Source organism: Bombina bombina, chromosome 3 (assembly GCF_027579735.1).
Source record: "Bombina bombina isolate aBomBom1 chromosome 3, aBomBom1.pri, whole genome shotgun sequence".
NCBI classification, from domain to species: Eukaryota; Metazoa; Chordata; class Amphibia; order Anura; family Bombinatoridae; genus Bombina; species Bombina bombina.
This window is the reverse complement of record NC_069501.1, coordinates 467,615,542-467,637,639: the sequence shown is the minus strand read 5'-3', so window position 1 is coordinate 467,637,639 and position 22,098 is coordinate 467,615,542. Positions and strand designations below refer to the sequence as shown.

The following is a 22,098-nucleotide window of genomic DNA, read 5'->3' as shown; positions in this document are numbered from 1 at the left end:
CTATGTCAGAGGGCTATGCTATTTGCATTTTTTTCCCATTCCTGAAACTGTCATATAAGGAAATTGACAAATTTTTCTTTATATGTTGTTTTTTATTTTACATTTTGCAAGATGTCTCAATCTGATCCTGCCTCAGAAGTATCTGTTGGAACTTTGCTGCCTGATGTCGGTTCTTCTAAAGCTAAGTGCATTATATTTCCGAATGTCATTGTATGATAAACTTTTTACATGCAGATATTGTATCCATCAGTTAATAGTGCATTTCCTGTTGTTGTTCCTTCAACTTTTAATGTACATGTTATACCTATGAAATTTAAAGAATTTGTTTCTGATTCTATTCAGAAGGCTTTGTCTGCTATCTGCCTTCTAATTAATATAAAGGTCTTTTAAAACTTCTCATAAGGTTGATGAAATTTCAAATGACCGACAACATAATGAATTATCCTCTTCTGATGAGGATCTATCTGATTCAGAAGATCTTTCCTCAGATATTGACACTAACAAATCTACTTATTTAAAATGAAGTATTTTCGTTCTTTGTTAAAGAAGTGTTAATTATTTTGGATATCATAGAAACTAGTCCTCTTGATATTAGAACTAGTAAATTCTGTTTTTAAACCTCCTGTGGTTGCTCCAGAGGTTTTTTTCTGTTCCTGATGCTATTTCTCTTATGATTTCTAATGAATGGAATTAGCCGGGTACTCATTTTATTCCTTCTTCAAGGTTTAAAAAATTATATCCTTTTACCAGCAATTTCTATAGAGTTTTGGGAAAAGATCCTCAACTTGTTGGGGCTATTTCTACTCTTGCTGAACGTACCTCTATTCCTATGGAAGATAAGTACTTAAGTTCTTTTAGATAGGAGACTTGAATCTTATCTAAGGAAAGCTTATTTATATTCAGGTCGTCTCAGGCCTGCATTTTCTTTGGCTGTTGTTGCAGCTGCATCAACTTTTTTGTTGGAGATTTAGCGCAACAAGAATTGGATTCTGATTTATCTAGTATTGTTCGCTTTCTGCAACATACTAATCAGTTCTGATGCAATTTTTTTATATAATCAAGATTGATGCTAGATCTATGTCTTTAGCTATTTTTAGCTACAAGAGTTTTGAGGCTTAAATCTTGGAACGCTGATATGACTTTTTAAGTCTAGATTGCTATCTCTTCTTTCCAAGGTAATAAGAGACCGAAGGGTAAATATTAAGCTTCTAAATCGTTTTCGTTCTTTTTTTCAAATAAGGAGCAAAAACCTAATCCTTCCCTATGGAATCTGTTTCCAATTGGAAACCTTCTTTAAATGGGATAAATCCAACCCATTTAAGAAACCAAAAAGCCAGCCCCTAAGTCCGCATGAAGGTGCGACTCTCATTCCAGCTCAGCTGGTAGGGGACAGATTAAGTTTTTTTTCAAGAATGTTTTGGATAATTCGGTCCAAATCAATGGTTTCAGAGTATTGTCTCTCAGGGGTTTCAAATAGGATTCTGAGTAAATCCTCCTGTGAGAAGATTTTTTTCTCTCACGTATCCCAGCAAATCCAGATAAAGCTCAGGCTTTCCTGAAGTGTGTTTCAGACCTGGAGTTTCAGGGGTAGTCATGCCAGTTCCTTTTCAGGGACAAGGTCTGGGGTTTTTATTCAAATCTATTCATTGTCTCAATGAAGGAAATTTCATTCAGACCAATTCTGGATCTGAAAATTTTAAATCGTTATGTAATAGTACCAATTTTCAAATGGTGTCTTTAAGGACTGTTCTGCCTTTTATTCAGCAAGGACATTTTAGATCCATAATGGATTGCAGGATGTATACCTTCATATTCCGATTCATTCAGATCATTATCAGTTCCTGAGATTCTCTTTTCTAGACAAGCGTTACCAATTCGTTGCTTTTCCATTTTTGGATTAGCAACCGCTCAAAGAATCTTTTTTAAAGGTTTTTGGTGCCCTGCTTTATGGAAACCAGAGAGCAGGGTATTGCGGTGTTTCCTTATTTGGACGATATTTTGGTACTAGCTCAGTCCTTCCGTTCTGCAGAATCTCACACTTCAGAAACATGGTTGGAGGATCAATTTAATTTTTCACCTTTTTAGGTTTCCAGATAGATTCAGTGTCCATGACTCTGTCTCTAACAGACAAGAGACGTTTGAAAGTGGTTGCAGCCTGTCGGCACCTTCAGTCTCAGTCATTCCCTTCAGTGGTTATGTGCATGGAAAATTTAGGTCTCATGACTGCAGCATTTGGCGCATTTCCCTTTGCCCGTTCTCATATGAGACCTCTCCAGCTTTGTTCGCTGAATCCATGGTGCAGGGATTATACTAAGATATCACAATTAATATCCTTAAATCCCAATGTTTGACACTCTCTGACGTGGTGGTAAATCACCAGCGTTTAGTTCAAGGGGCTTATTTGTTCGGCTAACCTGGACTATGATCTCTACAGATGCAAGTCTTTCAGGTTGGGGAGCTGTTTGGGGATCTCTGACAGCACAAGGGGTTTTGGAAATCTCAAGAGGCGAGATTACCAATTAATATTTTAGATCTCCGTGCTATTCTCAGAGCTCTTCAGTTTTGGCCTTTGTTGAAGAGAGAACTGTTCATTTATTTTCCAACAGACAATATCACATACAGTGGCATTTGTCAATCATCAGGGTGGGACTCACAGTCCACAAGCTATGAAGAAGTATCTCGGATACTTGCTTGGGCGGAATCCATCTCCTGTCTAATTTCTACAGTGCATATCCCAGGTATAGACATTGGGAGGCAGATTATCTCAGCCGTCAGACTTTACATCCTGGGGAGTAGTTCCTCCATCCAGATTTGTTTTCTCAGATTGTTCAAGATATGGGGTCTTCCACAGATAGATCTGATGGCCTCTCATCTAAACAAGAGACTTCCTAGATGCCTGTCCAGGTTCAGGGTTTTTCAGGCGGAAGCAGTGGGTGAGCTGACACTTCCTTGGTGTTATCAACCTGCTTATATTTTCCTGCCTCTAGTTCTTCTTCCAAGAGTGATTTCCAGAATCATCATGGAACAATCGTTTGTGTTGCTGGTGGCTCCAGCATGGCCCCACAGGTTTTGGTATGCAGATCTTTTTCGGATGTCCAGTTGCCAACCTTGGCCACTTCCGTTAAGGCCAGATCTATTGTCTCAAGGTCTGTTTTTCCATCAGGATCTCAAATCATTACATTTGAAGGTATGGAAATTGAACGCTTAGTGCTAAGTCATAGAGGTTTCTCTGACTCAGTGATTGATACTATGTTACAAGCTCGCAAATCTGTCTCTAGAAAGATTTATTATCGAGTTTGGAAGACCTACATTTTATGGTGTTCTTCTCATAAATTCTCTTGGCATTCTTTTAGAGTTGCAAGAATTTTACAGTTTCTTTAGGAGGGTTTGGATAAGGTTTTGTCTGCAAGTTCCTTGAAAGGACAAATCTCTGCTCTTTCTGTTTTATTCACAGAAAGATTGCTAAACTTCCTCTGTTTTGTACAGGCTTTAGTTCGTATTTAAGCCTGTCATTAAATCAATCTCTCCTCCTTGGAGTCTTAATTTGGTTTTGAAGGCTTTACAGGCTCCTCCATATTGAGCCTATGCATTCTTTGAACATTTAACTACTTTCTTGGAAAGTATTGTTCCTTTTGGCCATCTCTTCTGCTAGAAGAGTTTCTGAGCTGTCTGCTCTTTCTTGTGAATCTCCTTTTCTGATTTTTCATCAGGATAAGGCGGTTTTGCGGACTTCATTTCAATTTTTTCCTAAGGTTGTGAAGTCTAACAACATTAGTAGAGAAAATTGTTGTTCGTTCCTTGTGTCCTAATCCTAAGAATCCTTTGGAAAGATCTTTACATTCTTTGGATGTGGTGAGAGCTTTGAAATATTATATTGAAGCTACTAAGATTTCAGGAAGACTTCTAGTCTATTTGTTATATTTTCTGGTCCTAGGAAAGGTCAGACAAACATCTGCTATTTCCTTGGTTTGTTGATTAAAGCTTTTGATTCTTCAAGTTTATTGGAGTTGGGTTAGGCCCCGCTTCAGAGAATTACAGCTCATTCTACTAGATCAGTCGCCACTTCGTGGACTTTTAAGAATTAAGCTTTAGTTGATCAAATTTGCAAGCGGCAATTTGGTCCTCTTTACATACATTTACTTAATTCTACCATTTTGATGTATTTGCTTCTTCAGAAGCAGTTTTTGGTAGAAAAGTTCTTCAGGCAGCTGTTTCAGTTTGATTCTTCTGCTGATGTTTTAAGTTTTTCTTTTCTTTATGAGAATAACTTATATTTTGGGTTGTGGATTAATTTTTCAGCATATGGCTGTTGTTTATTTTATCCTTCCCTCTCTAGTGACTCTTGCGTGGAGTTCCACATCTTGGGTATTTGATATACTTACCTGATAAATTAATTTCTTTCATATTGGCAAGAGTCCATGAGGCCCACCCTTTTTATGGTGGTTATGATTTTTTTGTATAAAGCACAATTATTCCAGATTCCTCTGTTGATGCTTTTTACTCCTTTCTTTATCACCCCACTACTTGGCTATTCGTTAAACTGAATTGTTGGTGTGGTGAGGGGTGTATTTATAGGCATTTTGAGGTTTGGGAAACGTTGCCCCTCCTGGTAGGATTGTATATCCCATACGTCACTAGCTCATGGACTCTTGCCAATATGAAAGAAATGAATATATCAGGTAAGTTCTTACAAAAATTATGTTTTCTGCTCCTTGGTTGCTGAGTCCCACACAAAAAGCCTTGGAGGGCCAGTTGTGGGTTTTGCACAATGGTGTGGGAGGTCCTATTATAAAAGATGCTAATTTACCATCACTTTTTTTATAGGATTTGTTCCTGATTTTACCCTTATACAAGTTTTAAATAAATAGAAATGCACCAAAAAATATTTATACCAGTAATAAATTTCAGGTCAGCTATAATTATAATAATGAGCTGTTTTCTCAGTTATTAGGATACTGTGTATATCTCTCCTGGAAAAACAGGATATGTGAATCATGACACAAAAACAGAACACACCTGATTTTTAATATCCCATGACTCATTTTTTTATGGTTGGAGAAGGATATGGGTTATTTAGAGTATCCAGAGCTTCCATAATAATGCAACTATTTATAGTAAATATGGAGGGAGGCCAGAGTCACCAATAGAAAGAGGGGTTATCCTATATTGCTAAAAAAATAGATGCTGTGGGGCTATATATTCATCCCCCTGTGTGAAGATCTGTGGGTTAACCTATCTTCTGGTTTTGGGAAAGCTCTTTGCTGTTACTGTGCCCCTGTGTATAAAGTAAGGTCAATGAAAACATGGTTTGACTAGTATGGTGTTTAGAAACATGAGTGGTTTGCATAAAACCCTGACCTCAACCCTACTGAACACCTTTGGGATGAATTAGAATGCCGAGAGCAAGCTATATCTTCTCATCCAACATCAGTGCCTCACTGAATCAGTGCAAGACTGATAACTATGTATACTTGGATAGCACTCACATTCCTTTACAGCTAAATAAGTATAGAGCTATGTGATTGTGGCAGAAATAAGCTGTTTTAAAATGTAACCTTTATTAGGATAATGTAAGAAAATGAGAAAACACACACACCTTAAAAACACAAGTGAGTTTTTGCTGGTAGGAAATAATGGTAGATGAACCCACATACCGTATATGGCAGGGATGGTACTTCAATACGTATAAGATAAAGACCTAGGATGTAGGTATTAATCCATTGCCTATACATACATATTATTAAATGCAGGTCAGGCAGAGTGTAGTTAATAGCACTGTTTATACAAGGAGATAAACCTATATTCACGAAGCGGTTTGTGGCTCTAGTGCTTTGAGTATGCTGTGGTCCCCTTAATTAAAGCTGTCAAAGTAACTGTATATGAAAATATTCAGTGTAAATTTTACAATTCTGGTGCTGTTATCTAGATAGTCTATTATAACAAGTGTTATCTCCTGGATAATTATGAATAGAGTGCTACTCAGTCTAACTCATATAGTGATACTCTGACTCACACCAAATGGTATTACTCAAACGGCCTATGTGAACCTTCCTGGCTATATGATAATACCTACGATAAATGTGCACAAGCTGAAAAAATAATAATTGTTATAGGTCAATGGACATGCGCATACATTTGCAGCGTGTCCTTAGTAATTTTATCTCTTTTTTTCCGGCTTGTATCAGCTAAATTACCAGCTTCTCCTTGCTAGTTAAAAGCTACTAAACTCCCCCTGTCCCCTGACATGTTTTGCCACTTCCTGGCTTTCTCAAAGGGTCCTAAGTAGTGCCATTAGTATCCCTGTTTCTCTTAACATCAGTGTCTGTCTGACCTCACAAATGCTCTTTTGGCCACAAATTCCCTCAGACACACTTCAAAAACATGTGAAAAGCCTGCCCAGAAGAGTTGCAGCTGTTATAGCTGGAAAGGGGACCAAGTCCATAGTAATGCCTAACTATGGTTTAGGAATGGGATGTCCAACAAGCTCATAGAGATGTAATGGTCTGGTGACTATATACTTTTGCTCATTTACAGTATTTCTCACCCACACTGGTAAATGCTCACAGTTATGGCTCCACACTCCAAAGTTGGGCTCTTCTATCATGGCCTTCAGGGAGTTTATAAAGCACAAGTGGTTTCTACCTTTTTTTCTGGCAGTTAAAGCGGCATGAAACCCAAAATTGTTCTTGTACATAGGACTTTTTTTGCTCATATTGTTATTTGAGATGTTAAAGGGACACTAAACCCACATTTTTTCTTTCATGATTCAGATAGAGCATGCAATTTTAAGCAACTTTCTAATTTACTCCTATTGTCAAATTTTCTTCGTTCTCTTGCTACCTTTATTTAAAAATCAGGAACGTGATGCATAGGAGCCGGCCCATTTTTTGTTAAGATCCAGGGTTATGCTTGCTGATTGGTGGGTAAATGTCAGCCTCTAATAAGCAAGCACTATCCATGGTGCTGAACCTAAAATGGGCTGGCTGCTAAGATTCACATTCCTGTTTTTAAAATAAAGATAGCAAGAGAACAAAGAAAATTTGATAATAGGAGTAAATTAAAAAGTTGCTTAAATGTCATGCTCTATCTAAATAATAAAATAAAAAAATGGGTTCAGTGTCCCTTTAAGAGTCTTTATAAATCATTTGCCTATTTTTAGATGACTATTAGTTGTGTAAGATTTTATGTGGTTTACAATTTATTTGATTTGAATTTTCCAACAAAATTAGATTTGATAAGATACTGTCTCTAGGTTTACTGAATATAAAGTTCTTGTTGTATTATGCAAGTTTCAATAAAATCTTAATGATGCAGTTAACCCTCCTTTTTGTTGCTTTCTGTTTGCAGTAGCTCCTTTGAGTTGATGATCCTCAAAACTTAAATATGGCACCAGAAAGTGCAGTTCCGCCCCGGGGTGTCAGATCCTCTTCTGCACTGACATCATCCTCCTCCTCCTCAGACAGTGATTCTGGTTGTGCCCTTGAAGAGTACCCTGACTTGGAGGTAAGCAGAGGACTACAAAGTAAAGGGGTGTGGAAGTTCAAGATTAAACTTTCATGATTCATATAGAGTGCACAAAAAAAAAACCCAGTTTACTTGTTTTACAAATTTTATATCTTTCTCTTGGTATCCTTTGATAAAACTTTCTATGATAGATAGGCTCAGGAGCGTTCATGACAGTCATTAAAAATAAAGAGAGAGTTATGCTGAGCTGGCATAGGCCTAGATTTGGAGTTTTGTCGGTAACAACCCGAAAAACTAACGCCGGCTTTTTTCTGGCCGCACCATAAAAATAACTCTGGTATTGAGAGTCCACATAAAGGCTGCGTTAGGCTCCAAAAAAGGAGCGTAGAGCATTTTTAACGCAGCTTCAACTCTCGATACCAGAGTTGCTTACGGACGCGGCCAGCCTCAAAAACGTGCTCGTGCACGATTCCCCCATAGGAAACAATGGGGCTGTTTGAGCTGAAAAAAAAACAAACACCTGCAAAAAAGCCGCGTTCAGCTCCTAACGCAGCCCCATTGTTTGCTATGCGGTAACCCTTCCTACGTCTGCACTTAACACTTTAACATGTACCCCGAGTCTAAACACCCCTAACCTTACACTTATTAACCCCTAATCTGCCGCCCCCGCTATCGCTGACCCCTGCATATTATTATTAACCCCTAATCTGCCGCTCCGTAAACCGCCGCTACTTACATTATCCCTATGTACCCCTAATCTGCTGCCCTAACATCGCCGACCCCTATATTATATTTATTAACCCCTAATCTGCCCCCCACAACGTCGCCTCCACCTGCCTACACTTATTAACCCCTAATCTGCCGACCGGACCTGAGCGCTACTATAATAAAGTTATTAACCCCTAATCCGCCTCACTAACCCTATCATAAATAGTATTGACCCCTAATCTGCCCTCCCTAACATCGCCGACACCTAACTTCAATTATTAACCCCTAATCTGCCGACCGAATCTCGCCGCTATTCTAATAAATGGATTAACCCCTAAAGCTAAGTCTAACCCTAATACTAACACCCCCCTAAGTTAAATATAATTTAAATCTAACGAAATTAATTAACTCTTATTAAATAAATTATTCCTATTTAAAGCTAAATACTTACCTGTAAAATAAATCCTAATATAGCTACAATATAAATTATAATTATATTATAGCTATTTTAGGATTAATATTTATTTTACAGGTAACTTTGTATTTATTTTAACCATGTACAATAGCTATTAAATAGTTAAGAACTATTTAATAGCTAAAATAGTTAAAATAATTACAAATTTACCTGTAAAAGAAATCCTAACCTAAGTTACAATTAAACCTAACACTACACTATCAATAAATTAATTAAATAAACTACCTACAATTATCTACAATTAACCTAACACTACACTATCAATAAATTAAATAAATACAATTGCTACAAATAAATACAATTAAATAAACTAGCTAAAGTACAAAAAATAAAAAAGAACTAAGTTACAAAAAATAAAAAAATATTTACAAACATAAGAAAAATATTACAACAATTTTAAACTAATTACACCTACTCTAAGCCCCCTAATAAAATAACAAAGCCCCCCAAAATAAAAAAATGCCCTACCCTATTCTAAATTACTAAAGTTCAAAGCTCTTTTACCTTACCAGCCCTGAACAGGGCACTTTGCGGGGCATGCCCCAAGAAATACAGCTCTTTTGCCTGTAAAAAAAACCATACAATACCCAAGCCCCCCAACATTACAACCCACCACCCACATACCCCTAATCTAACCCAAACCCCCCTTAAATAAACCTAACACTAAGCCCCTGAAGATCATCCTACTTTGTCTTCACCTCACCGGGTATCACACCGATCCGTCCAGAAGAGCTCCTCCGATGTCCTGATCCAAGCCCAAGCGGGGGGCTGAAGAGGTCCATGATCCGGTTGAAGTCTTCATCCAAGCGGGGCAGAAGAGGTCTTCCATCCGATTGAAGTCTTCATCCAAGCGGCATCCATCCGGAGCGAAGCGGCAGCATCCTGAAGACCTCCACCGCGGAACATCCATCCTGGCCGACGACTGAACGACGAATGACGGTTCCTTTAAATGACGTCATCCAAGATGGCGTCCCTCGAATTCCGATTGGCTGATAGGATTCTATCAGCCAATCGGAATTAAGGTAGGAATATTCTGATTGGCTGATGGAATCAGCCAATCAGAATCAAGTTCAATCCGATTGGCTGATCCAATCAGCCAATCAGATTGAGCTTGCATTCTATTGGCTGATCTCCGTATTCAGCATTGCACCAGCAGCTGGTGCAACGCCGCCCCCTGCAGATTCACGGCCAATCAGCCGCTAGCAGGGGGTGTCAATCAACCCGATCGTACTCGATCGGGTTGATTTTCGGCGTTATGTGTCCGCCTGCTCAGAGCAGGCGGACAGGGTTATGGAGCAGCGGTCTTTAGACCGCTGCTTCATAACTGCTGTTTCTGGCGAGCCTGCAGCCTCGCCAGAAACACGGGCCCTCAAGTTCCATCCGGAGCATGATAAATGGGCCCCTTGGGTGGAACTACCATTGGTGCAGTGACACCAGTGACCAAGTTCTGGGGGGCCCATAGCAGCCAGTCTTTATATAGGCATGTGCAGAATGTGTACAATCCTCATGCAATGTAGGTTTTATTAGTGCAGGTTGCAGGTCCATCTTATCTATCTATCTATCTATCTATCTATCTATCTATCTATCTTTAAAATTACATAAATCAGCATGTATATTATTACTATTGCTTACTACTGAGTTACACTTTGGAGGGCCCCAAAGAAATGATTGGATCCTCTGTTGAGTAGTTCCCCTACTGTATAAAGCCTAATGCACTTTGTGATTATATAGATTTTCTTTTACTCACGGTTTATCCCAGTCAGTGTGGTTTTCAAGCTGTATATATATTTTTTATTTTATTTAAATGGCATATTTTTAAAATTGTGCTTCTTTTCAGCACACTGTTATGAAACGATCAATTTTAAAAATATGCAACATTTTTAGAAAAGTATATATAGTTTTAATGCATTTGTTTATGTAATTTAAAACCACAAAATAAAGGAGAAAATGTAGATCTGCTTCCCCTATATTACTGTACAGTTTTTAACTTATTATTTTTAATTCACTTTATTATTTTTTTATAATGCTCACACTGAAACCTTATATGGATCTGGGCATTATTGGTAAAACATCTATAGTTCAGCTAAATACAATTTGTAGGTACTATTATATAACAGTTTCTATACTAGTACTGTACATAATATTTTTAATAAATATGTTGATCCCAGCTTTTTGTTTTGTAGCCTTATTGAATGTTTGTCTCTCCTCAGGTGCGCCCCAGTAATGCAGACATTTCCTTTCCTGATGCTACCTTGAGGGAGTTAAAGTTTGTCCGGATGCTGCTGCAAATATTGCCACCACAGGATTGTGATGTAAGATGTAGGCAGTACAGTGCCTTTGTTTCAGCGTATGAGATATACTAGGATGCTGCAAGTACAATTATACAGACATACACATGTTCACGTGTGAACGCACACACACACATGCTGAGGACTTTTGACTACCAAAATGTGCAAATATATATACAGGTGGCCCTCGTTTTACAACGGTTCAATTTACACCGTTTCAGAATAACAACCTTTTTTTCCAGTCATGTGACTGCTAGTGAAAAGCATTGAGAAGCAGTGCATTTATTAAAATAGCCAGTAGGTGGAGCTGTCCGCTTGTGTTGCAGCAAAGCCAAGCAAGCTGAAATTAATCAGTTTAACCAGACCTGAGCTATCTAGTAGATTTTAAAGGAACAAGATCTTCCTGTCTATAAATTAGTCCAGATTGGAATGCATAGAAAGAACTGTTTGCGGAAAAATGCAAGTTAAGTCTGTGTTTTTTTTATTAGGTTTATAATGCTGTTTAGCAAATGTTTTTGTTCATTTAATTATATATTCTGTGTTGTGTGATTATTTTATTAGGTTTATAATGCTGTTTAGCATTTAAAGTCTTCATTTCAAAGCTTTATAAATAATGTCTTAGATGTTACTTATGACAATTTTGAGAGGGGCCTGGAACCTATCTCCCTCACTTCCCATTGACTTACATTATAAACTGGGTTTCAATTTACAACGGTTTCGATTTACAACCATTCCTTCTGGAACCTAACCCTGGCGTAAACTGAGGGCTACCTGTATATATATGTTATGTTATGAAACCAGAGCTTAAATCTGCTAGTTTTTATTATTATTATTATTATTATTATTATTATTATCATTATTTTTTGTTTACTTTTCTGTAGTGTAGGTGTCCTCCTCACACTTTCCACCTCCTCCCCTCCAAGCAATTATTTTTTTCTGTAGTGTAGGGTACCCCTTACCCCTCCAGCCCATAGTTTTCTGTAGTGTAGGGCCCCATCCCTCCCTTCCCCTTCATATACCTTTTTCTTTAGTGTAGGGAACCCTCACCCTCATCGCTGGGCAGCCAACCTGTCTCCCTCCTTCCCTCCCACTGCTCCCATATAAGCAAATAATAAATAAATAATTATAAATAAGAAGCAAATTAGAAAGTTGTTTAACCCTTTTGCTGTTAAGCCTTTTTTTTACCCCAGTGCTGAGCCAATTTTGAGCTGTTTTGCTACCTACATTTAAACCCTATTGTAAGTAAAATTTCAGTGAGTGACCCACTCAGATTACATATTATTTTTTCAGCAGGCAAAGCAGATTTATAATATGCTATTATTATATGTATAATCCATGGTATGTGAGATAGCTGCGATAAAAACTATAAAAAAAAAATATAATTGTTGCGTATATTTTAGTAACTAATATTGAAAATGGCCCAGTGACTACTGCGCATCAAAGAGGTTAAAACTGTATGCTCTATCTGAATCATGAAAGAAAAAATTTGGTTTGCATTTCCCTTTATTTACATACAATATTCTGGGGCCAAAAAAAACCAAACAGTTACATCCTTTTTAACTTTTTAAAGGAAAAACAGAAAGCAGCAGATAATCGATACCCACATTGATTACTAGAGCCTCAAGTCAGCTACATATTGCTGTATAACACATTTCTGGTCCATCTGATAGCAGGGATTGAAATGCTCTGTCATTTACTATAAGGTAGTATTGTATGACCTTCATGTATTTAAAGGAAATGGAAGACCCCTAGTGATCCTTTAGAAAATTAATCTACAAAAAATCCCATAGAGTTTAAAGTGTGAATTTTGTAGAAATATTAATATACATAGCTCGTCAGCCGATGCATTAAATGTTTCACGACAATATATGTGCTTGCAACATTTCATGCTTCTGGCAACCATATTGCCATGCAAAAAACAGAGAATGCAAGACTTGCAAGTCATCTACTTGCTGATGAACACTATAGTAAGCAATGGAGGAAATAGAGACAGACAGAAGTACAAAATAAAAATGTTCTTGGATATGGGGTGCGGAGCCAGCTCTGACACTGAACAGCCTCACGCTTCTATAGCTCTGGCTATATCCTACAATTAACAGTATATTTGACTGTTCAGTTTAACTTAATTTGGGTAATTAATCTGTCTATCGACGCATGGAACTGGAGTATGTAGTCCTGGGATCAAGGGACTCCAACAAGTGAAGCAAACCCATATCGATTTGCGAATCCCTATATCGAGACTGCAGAGGAGCGGCCATATTCCGGTCCACGTGGAGACATAATGTCGAAATTACCAAGTTGGGAGAGCAGACTACTGGATCTTCTAAGCAACAAGCTTCTAGAGTTTGAGCATAGAGTAATCTTAGCTCTTACTACGAGTGTGGCTAGTCCTGAGCTGGCAGCTTGGAGAAGCGGGACACAGTTGCGGGAACCAAAACAAGATTTTCCCGGGAGGATTGAGGTGGCTGAGACCGATAGATCCCTAACCACTTTCGAAGTTGAGGTTACCAATACTGGGTCTGCCGAATGCCCCGAGAGTATTCTGCCTTTTGATGACCCAGCTACATGGCTCGGTGGTGGAGAGGGGCTGCCGTACAGAATATATCAACTTGAAAGCCGGAGCCCAAAAGTGCTTACCTGGCATGAATGGCCTTGTGTGTCTGATGCAGTCCTAGAGCTCTGGAGTGTCCAATCCATGCAGGAGACAATCGCCTCTGGAACGTCAGTGGATAGAACCGGGAGAGGAAATCCTGTTGTTGAGTTTGATTCACTCAGGCCTTCTGCAGCGACCACAGGGACACATTTGTCGTCCTTTCTAGATGTGGATTTTCTCTCGCTTAGTACGGTATGCATCGGCTTTACCTACTTTGCTTGGCAATAATGTATGATCCCCATGATTGTGAAGTGCCGGCTTCCACACAGGAAAACTTTGCAAATGGATTTGACCTCCTCAGACGATTTCCTTAACTATAGGAAATCCGGAATCGGGTAATACATAATATACTGTCCGCTGACAGATAGAAGCTGGAACTTACATCCCCAACTGGACTGTACTTTTAATAGTCCCATAATATTATGCAATGTTCTTTGATAGCTATAGTTTTTCCCCCACTTGTTTGTTATGTGTATCATTGATATATGGTTTATCCTGCTCTCCCTCTATGACATTATAACAGTAAAAGGGTATAGTACAGCTATATAGGGCTAAATATATATCTATAGATACTACAAAAGCCAAATTATATAGGTTTCACAGATCAGCTCTATACTACTGGTTGATTAAGATTTGCTTTGTGAAGAATACCTACTGCTTCATAGTCTTCCATTGGCTACAAATTATATATATATATATATATATATATATATATATATATATATATATATATATATATATATATATATATATATATATATATATTCATTTATATGTTTAGTAGTATTACAGAGTTGTCTGGCTATACCCTACATATATATATGATTGTTGTATTCTTCTTTATTAGATAATTACACTGTACATTGGGAGTGCCCAATACCCTGTTTATAATGCCCCAGATTCAGAGATATCTAAAAATACTAGGCGACGGGATATTAATATTATTGTACCTAGCTAAATGTGTGCATTAGCTGGCAGATTCAATATTTTGAATACTAAATAGTTATTGATGTTTATAGGGTTATGTAACCTATATATACCTAAACTATAGTAATATTATTTATTATATATTTGTTGCAATATAGCTGCCATGGATATCCCCATCCTTAATCACTCTCTATGACAAAATTTATCTAGATAGTACTATTCCCAAGTTTTTATATTTCTTTTATTTTTGGTCCAAAAGTGACCACCTACTGGTCTGGGAAATAAAATGTCATATATATAAAAGAGGTCAGAAATCAAATATACAGGATGTTTGTTTTTAATCACATCTGTTTATCTTTGAAAATAATTATTTCTTCTGTATGCTGGATGTGAATTACGGGCTTTATTTGATAATCATTTTTGTGTAAATTTATGCCTAGTGCAAGCTTGTTTATGTTTATAAGTTGTATGACCTCAATAAAAATTATAAAAAAAAAATGTTCTAGGATATGCATAATACATCATTTTAGTTTTGGTCCAATTAAAGATTTCTGTTTTGTCTCTAAGCACAAATAACACCCTTAAGTGAAAGGGACAGAAAATGTTTATTGTTTAAAAAGATAGATAATCCCTTCATTACTCATTCCCCAGTTTTGCCTAACTAACACTGTTATGCACCTCTGTGATTACCTTGTATCAAAAACACAAGCCCAAAAGAATAGCAGCATGCCACCAGTTCATCCAAATACATATGTGTATACACAAACGGCTCACATAAGTCCACTTTCAGGGTCCTAATGTAATAACACACATCTAAGCCTCTGCAGACTGCCCACTTATCTCAGTACTTTTTACAAACTTGCATTTTAGCTAATTAGTGCTGGTTCATGCATAATTCCACGTCAGTGAACATGATGAACTAGCACTGTCTAACTGTGAAAAGCTTATAAAATACATTGAGATAAGAGGCGGCCTGCATGGGCTTAAAAACAGGCAGATATTTAGAGGTTTAAGCCTCGATCCAATATAAATCGTCGCCCGCAAAAGCCGGCGACGCCAAATTTTGCGCTGGTTTGGTATCACATATACGGCATAACATAGAAGTTACGCTCGTATATTTCTGCCTTCGGCCGTAGTTGTTTGGCCCATAGACAGGTATACCAAACCAGCGCAGTTTGGTATCCAATATACAGCGTAAGGACTTACGTGGCGAAAATTGAGAAATCTTACTCCATTTTCACCTCGCCACAAATTGCAGGCGTAGTAAGCCTTACGCTGTGTATTGGAGCCCCGTAACTCCCTAAACTACCTGCAAAATAAAACCTAACACCTAACGCATGCGCAATGTCTATCTACCTGTCAACCGCAATCCCCCGCCGCAATCCCTAATAAAGTGTTTAACCCCTAAACCGCCGCTCCCGGACCCCGCCGCCACCTACATTAAATGTCTAACCCCCTAATGTGATCCCCCTACACCGCTGCCACCTACATTAAAATTATTAACCCCTAATGTAATCCCCCTACACCGCCGCCATCTATATTAAAATTATTACCCCCTAATGTGAGCCCCCTACCCCGCCGCCACCTATTTTAACTATATTACCCCCTAATCTAATCCCCCTACACCGCCGCCACCTATATTAAGTGTATTAACCCCTAATCTAATCCCCCTACACCGCCGCCACCTATATTAAATGTATTAACCCCTAATCTAATCCCCCTACACCGCCGCCACCTATATTAAATATATTAACCCCTAATCTAATCCCCCTACACCGCCGCCACCTATAATAAATGTATTACCCCCTAAAATACTAAAATGTCCCTATCCTAAACTAAATTAAAAATAGCCCTGAAAAGGGCTTTTTGCGTGACATTGCCCCAAAGTAACCAGCTCTATTACCAGCCCTTAAAAGGGCCTTTTGCGGTGCATTGCCCCAAAGTAACCAGCTCTTTTACCAGCCCTTAAAAGGGCCTTTTGCGGGGCATTGTCACAAAGTAATCAGTTCTTTTGCCTGTAATCTAATCCCCCTACACCGCCGCCACCTATAATAAATGTATTACCCCCTAATCTAATCCCCCTACACCGCCGCCACCTATATTAAATATATTAACCCCTAATCTAATCCCCCTACACCGCCGCCACCTATATTAAAATTATTAACCCCTAATCTAATCCCCCTATATTAAATTTATTAACCCCTAAAATACTAAAATTTCCCTACCACTAAACCTAAGTCTAACCCTACAAATAGCCCTGAAAAGGGCCTTTTGCGTGATATTGCCCCAAAGTAACCAGCTCTATTACCAGCCCTTAAAAGGGCCTTTTGCGGGGCATTGCCCCAAAGTAACCAGCTTTTTGCGGGGCATTGTCACAAAGTAATCAGCTCTTTTGCCTGTAATCTAATCCCCCTACACCGCCGCCACCTATATTAAATATATTAACCCCTAATCTAATCCCTCTACACCGCCGCCACCTATATTAAATATATTAACCCCTAATCTGACCCCCCTACACCGCCGCCACCTATATTAACTATATTAACCCTAATTATATTAAGGTTAATATAGTTATTATATGATATATATTAACTATCGCCTAGATTTAGAGTTCTGCGTTAGCCGTCCAAACCAGCGTTAGGGGGTCCTAATGCTGGTTTTGGCCGCCCGCTGGTATTTAGAGTCAGTCAGGAAAGGGTCTAACGCTCACTTTCCAGCCGCGACTTTTCCATACCGCAGATCCCCCTACGCCAATTGCGTATCCTATCTTTTCAATGGGATCTTTCTAACGACAAAACTCCAGCCGCAGAGAAAAGCCAGGAGTTAAGAGCTTTCTGGGCTAACGCCGGTTTATAAAGCTCTTAACTACTGTGCTCTAAAGTACACTAACACCCATAAACTACCTATGCACCCCTAAACCGAGGCCCCCCCCACATCGCCGCCACTCTATAAAAAAATTTTATCCCCTAATCTGCCGACCGCACACCGCCGCAACCTACATTATCCCAATGTACCCCTGATCTGCTGCCCCTAACACTGCCGACACCTACATAATATTTATTAACCCCTAATCTGCCCCCCCAATGTATGTCGCCGCTACCTTACCTACAATTATTAACCCCTAATCTGCCGACCGGACCTCACCGCTACTATAATAAATGTATTAACCCCTAAAGCTAAGTCTAACCCTAACCCTAACACCCCCCTAAATTAAATATAATTTTTATCTAACGAAATAAAATAAATCTTATTAAATAAATTATTCCTATTTAAAGCTAAATACTTACCTGTAAAATAAACCCTAATATAGCTACAACACAAATAATAATTATATTGTAGCTATTTTAGGGTTTATATTTATTTTACAGGCAACTTTGTATTTATTTTAACCAGGTACAATAGCTATTAAATAGTTAATAACTATTTAATAGCTACCTAGTTAAAATAATTACAAAATTACCTGTAAAATAAATCCTAACTTAAGTTACAATTAAACCTAACACTACACTATCAATAAATAAATTAAATACAAATACCTACAAATAAATACACTAACTAAAGTACAAAAAATAAAAAAAGAACTAAGTTACAAAAAATAAAAAAATAATTTACCAACATTATAAAAATATTACAACAATTTTAAGCTAATTACACCTACTCTAAGCCCCCTAATAAAATAACAAAGCCCCCCATAAAAAAAAATGCCCTACCCTATTCTAAAATAAAAATTGAAAAGCTCTTTTACCTTACCAGCCCTTAAAAGGGCCTTTTGCGGGGCATGACCCAAAGAATTCTGCTCTTTTGCCTGTAAAAAAAAACATACAATACCCCCCCAACATTACAACCCACCACCCACATACCCCTAATCTAACCCAAACCCCCCTTAAATAAAGCTAACACTAAGCCCCTGAAGATCTTCCTACCTTATCTTCACCATGCCGGGTATCACCGATCCGTCCAGAAGAGGGTCCGATGTCTTCCTCCTATCCAGGCAATGTCTTCATCCAAGCGGGGGCTGAAGAGGTCCATCATCCGGCTGAAGTCTTCATCCAAGCGGGGGCTGAAGAGGTCCATCATCCGGCTGAAGTCTTCTATTAAGCTGCATCTTCAATCTTCTTTCTTCCGGCTCCATCTTCATCCCGCCGACGCGGAACATCCTTCCTCCACGACGAACTCCCGACGAATGAAGGTTCCTTTAAGGGACATCATCCAAGATGGCGTCCCTCGAATTCTGATTGGCTGATAGGATTCTATCAGCCAATCGGAATTAAGGTAGGAAAATTCCAATCAGCCAATCAGATTGAGCTTGCATTCTATTGGCTGTTCCGATCATAATTACACCTATTCTAAGCCCCCTAATAAAATAACAAAGCCCCCCAAATTAAAAAAAAATTCCCTACCCTAATCTAAATTACAAAAGTAATCAGCTCTATTACCAGCCCTTAAAAGGGCCTTTTGTGGGGCATTGCCCCAAAGTAATCAGCTCTTTTACCTGTAAAAACAACAACAACCTCCCCCCCCATTACAACCCACCACCCACATACCCCTACTCTAACCCACCCAATCCCCCCTTAAAAACCTAAGTCTAACCCCCAAGTGCTCCTTACCTGTCCTGAAGACTGGCGGAGAAGGTCCTGTTCCAGGCTGCGACCTCTTCTTCTTCCAGGATCCAGCCGGCGCTGAGCGGAGGAGTTGAAGACCGCGGAGCTGAAGACCGTCCATCTGGAACTGAAGACCGGCGATGCTGGAACTGAAGATCGGCGACGCTGGAACTGAAGACCGCTGGAACTGAAGACCGGAGCCGGAGCGTGGAGGATCCTCTTCATACGACCGCCGCTGTACACTGAATAGGAATTCAAGGTTCGCGATTAAAAATGGTGTCCCTTGAATTCCTATTGGCTGATTTGAGCCTTCAAATTCAAATCGATTAGAATCGCCAATAGAATTACAGTAGCTCTTATTCTATTGGCTATTCAAATCAGCCAGTAGAATTAAAGTAGCTCGCATCCGATTGGCTGATTTGAATTTGAAGGCTCAAATCAGCCAATAGGAATTCAAGGGACGCCATTTTTAATCGCGTACCTTGAATTCCTATTCAGTGTACGGTGGCGATCGTAGGAAGAGGATCCTCCACGCTCTGGCTCTGGTCTTCAGTTCCAGTGGTCTTCAGTTCCAGCGTCGCTGATCTTCAGTTCCAGCATCGCCGGTCTTCAGTTCCAGATGGACGGTCTTTAGCTCCTCGGTCATCGGTCTTCAATTCCTCTGCCCCACGCCGGCTGGATCCTGGAAGAAGAAGAGGTCGCCACCTGGAAGAAGACTTTTCCGCCTGGGACAGGACCTTCTCCGCCGGTCTTCAGGACAGGTAAGGAGCACTTGGGGGTTAGACTTAGGTTTTTTTAAGGGGGGATTGGGTGGGTTAAAGTAGGGGTACGTGGGTGGTGGGTTGTAATGGGGGGGGTTGTTCTTTTTTTTTACAGGTAAAAGAGCTGATTACTTTGGGGCAATGCCCCACAAAAGGCCCTTTTAAGGGCTGGTAATAGAGCTGATTACTTTTTGTAATTTAGATTAGGCCTAGGGAAATTTTTTTATTTTGGGGGGCTTTGTTATTTTATTAGGGGGCTTAGATTAGGTGTAATTAGCTTAAAATTCTTGTAATCTTTTTTTTATTTTTTGTAATTTAGTGTTTGTTTTTGTAATTTAGTTTAGTGTATTTAATTGTATTTTAGTTTAGATATTTGTAGTTTATTTAATTTATTGATAGTGTAGGTGTATTTGTAATTTAGGTTAGGATTTATTTACAGGTAAATTGGTAATTATTTTAACTAGGTAGCTATTAAATAGTTATTAACTATTTAATAGCTATTGTACCTAGTTAAAATAAATACCAAGTTACCTGTAAAATAAATATAAACCCTAAAATAGCTACAATGTAATTATTAATTATATTGTAGCTATCTTAGGGTTTATTTTATAGGTAAGTATTTAGTTTTAAATAGGAATAATTTAGTTAATATTTTTAATTATTTTAATAATAATTAAGTTAGGGGTGTTAGAGTTAGATAGGGTTAATATAGTTAATATATATCATATAATAACTATATTAACCCTAATATAATTAGGGTTAATATAGTTAATATAGGTGGCGGCGGTGTAGGAGGGTCAGATTAGGGGGTTAATATATTTAATATAGGTGGCGGCGGTGTAGGGGGATTAGATTAGGGGTTAATATATTTAATATAGGTGGTGGCGGTGTAGGGGGATTAGATTAGGGGGTAATACATTTATTATAGGTGGTTGCGGCGGTGTAGGGGGATTACATTACAGGCAAAAGAGCTGATTACTTTGTGACAATGCCCCGCAAAAAGCCCTTTTAAGGGCTGGTAATAGAGCTGGTTACTTTGGGGCAATGCCCCGCAAAAGGCCCTTTTAAGGGCTGGTAATAGAGCTGGTTACTTTGGGGCAATGACAAGGCTCTTTTCAGGGCTATTTGTAGGGTTAGACTGAGGTTTAGTGGTAGGGAAATTTTAGTATTTTAGGGGTTAATACATTTAATATAGGTGGCGGCGGTATAGGGGGATTAGATTAGGGGTTAATAATTTTAATAAAGGTGGCAGCGGTGTAGGGGGATCACATTAGGGGGTAATATAGTTTAAATAGGTGGCGGCGGTGTAGGGGGATCATATTAGGGGTAATATAGTTTAAATAGGTGGCAGCGGTGTAGGGGGATCACATTAGGGGTTAGTATAGTTTAAATAGGTGGCGGCGGTCTAGGGGGATCATATTAGGGGGTAATATAGTTTAAATAGGTGGCGGCGGTGTAGGGGGATCATATTAGGGGGTAATATAGTTTAAATAGGTGGTGGCGGTGTAGGGGGATCACATTAGGGGGTAATATAGTTTAAATAGGTGGCGGCGGTGTAGGTGGATCATATAAGGGGGTTATATAGTTAATGTAGGTGGTGGCAGGGTAGGGGGCTCACATTAGGGGGTAAAACATTTAATGTAGCTAGCGGCGGTGTAGGGGGTCAGATTAGGGGGTAATACATATAATATAGGTGGCGGCGGGGTCCGAGGGGTATACGTGTCGGGCTATGTTTGGGAGGCGTGTTAGACAGTACGGGTGATTTTATAACTTAGTCAGTTTTTTTATGCGGCGGCAGTTTCTAAAGTGCCGTAAGTCACTGGCGACTCCAGAAATTTGTACTTACGCAGATTTCTGGACATCGCTAGTTTGTCAGACTTACGGAACTTTAGCATCTGACGGCACCGTATATGAGATAGCTCGAGTTGCGAGCTGAAACTACGGACGGCGCAGGTTTGCACGCTTGCGCCAAAACCTGCGCCGTATATTGGATTGCGCCCTTAGTGGTTCTGAAGTATACTAATATAACAATGTTGGTTGTGCAAAGCTGAGGAATGTGTAGTAAATGCATGATCTATCTTTTTAAACAAAACAAAATCAAGTAGACTGTCCCTTTAAGGTACAGAATAAATTACTCAAAATTTAAAAAACAAAATACATCAAATTAAAAAAATAAATAAAAAACAATTATTGATGAACACACTTGAAAATATGCAGCATG

General features: G+C 38.8%; 1 protein-coding gene across 2 annotated transcripts in view; it reads left to right on the top strand.

Annotated features, from left to right (window-relative positions):
• PRICKLE4 (prickle planar cell polarity protein 4) overlaps positions 1-22,098 on the top strand; it is a 79,282-nt gene that overhangs the window by 28,490 nt on the left and 28,694 nt on the right. For both annotated transcript variants that reach the window (XM_053706747.1, XM_053706746.1), the window contains 2 exons: positions 7,348-7,503; positions 10,858-10,959. In XM_053706747.1, coding sequence (XP_053562722.1) covers positions 7,384-7,503; positions 10,858-10,959 — 222 coding nt within the window. In that variant the 5' untranslated portion in view covers positions 7,348-7,383. The remainder of the gene's footprint in view (positions 1-7,347; positions 7,504-10,857; positions 10,960-22,098) is intronic.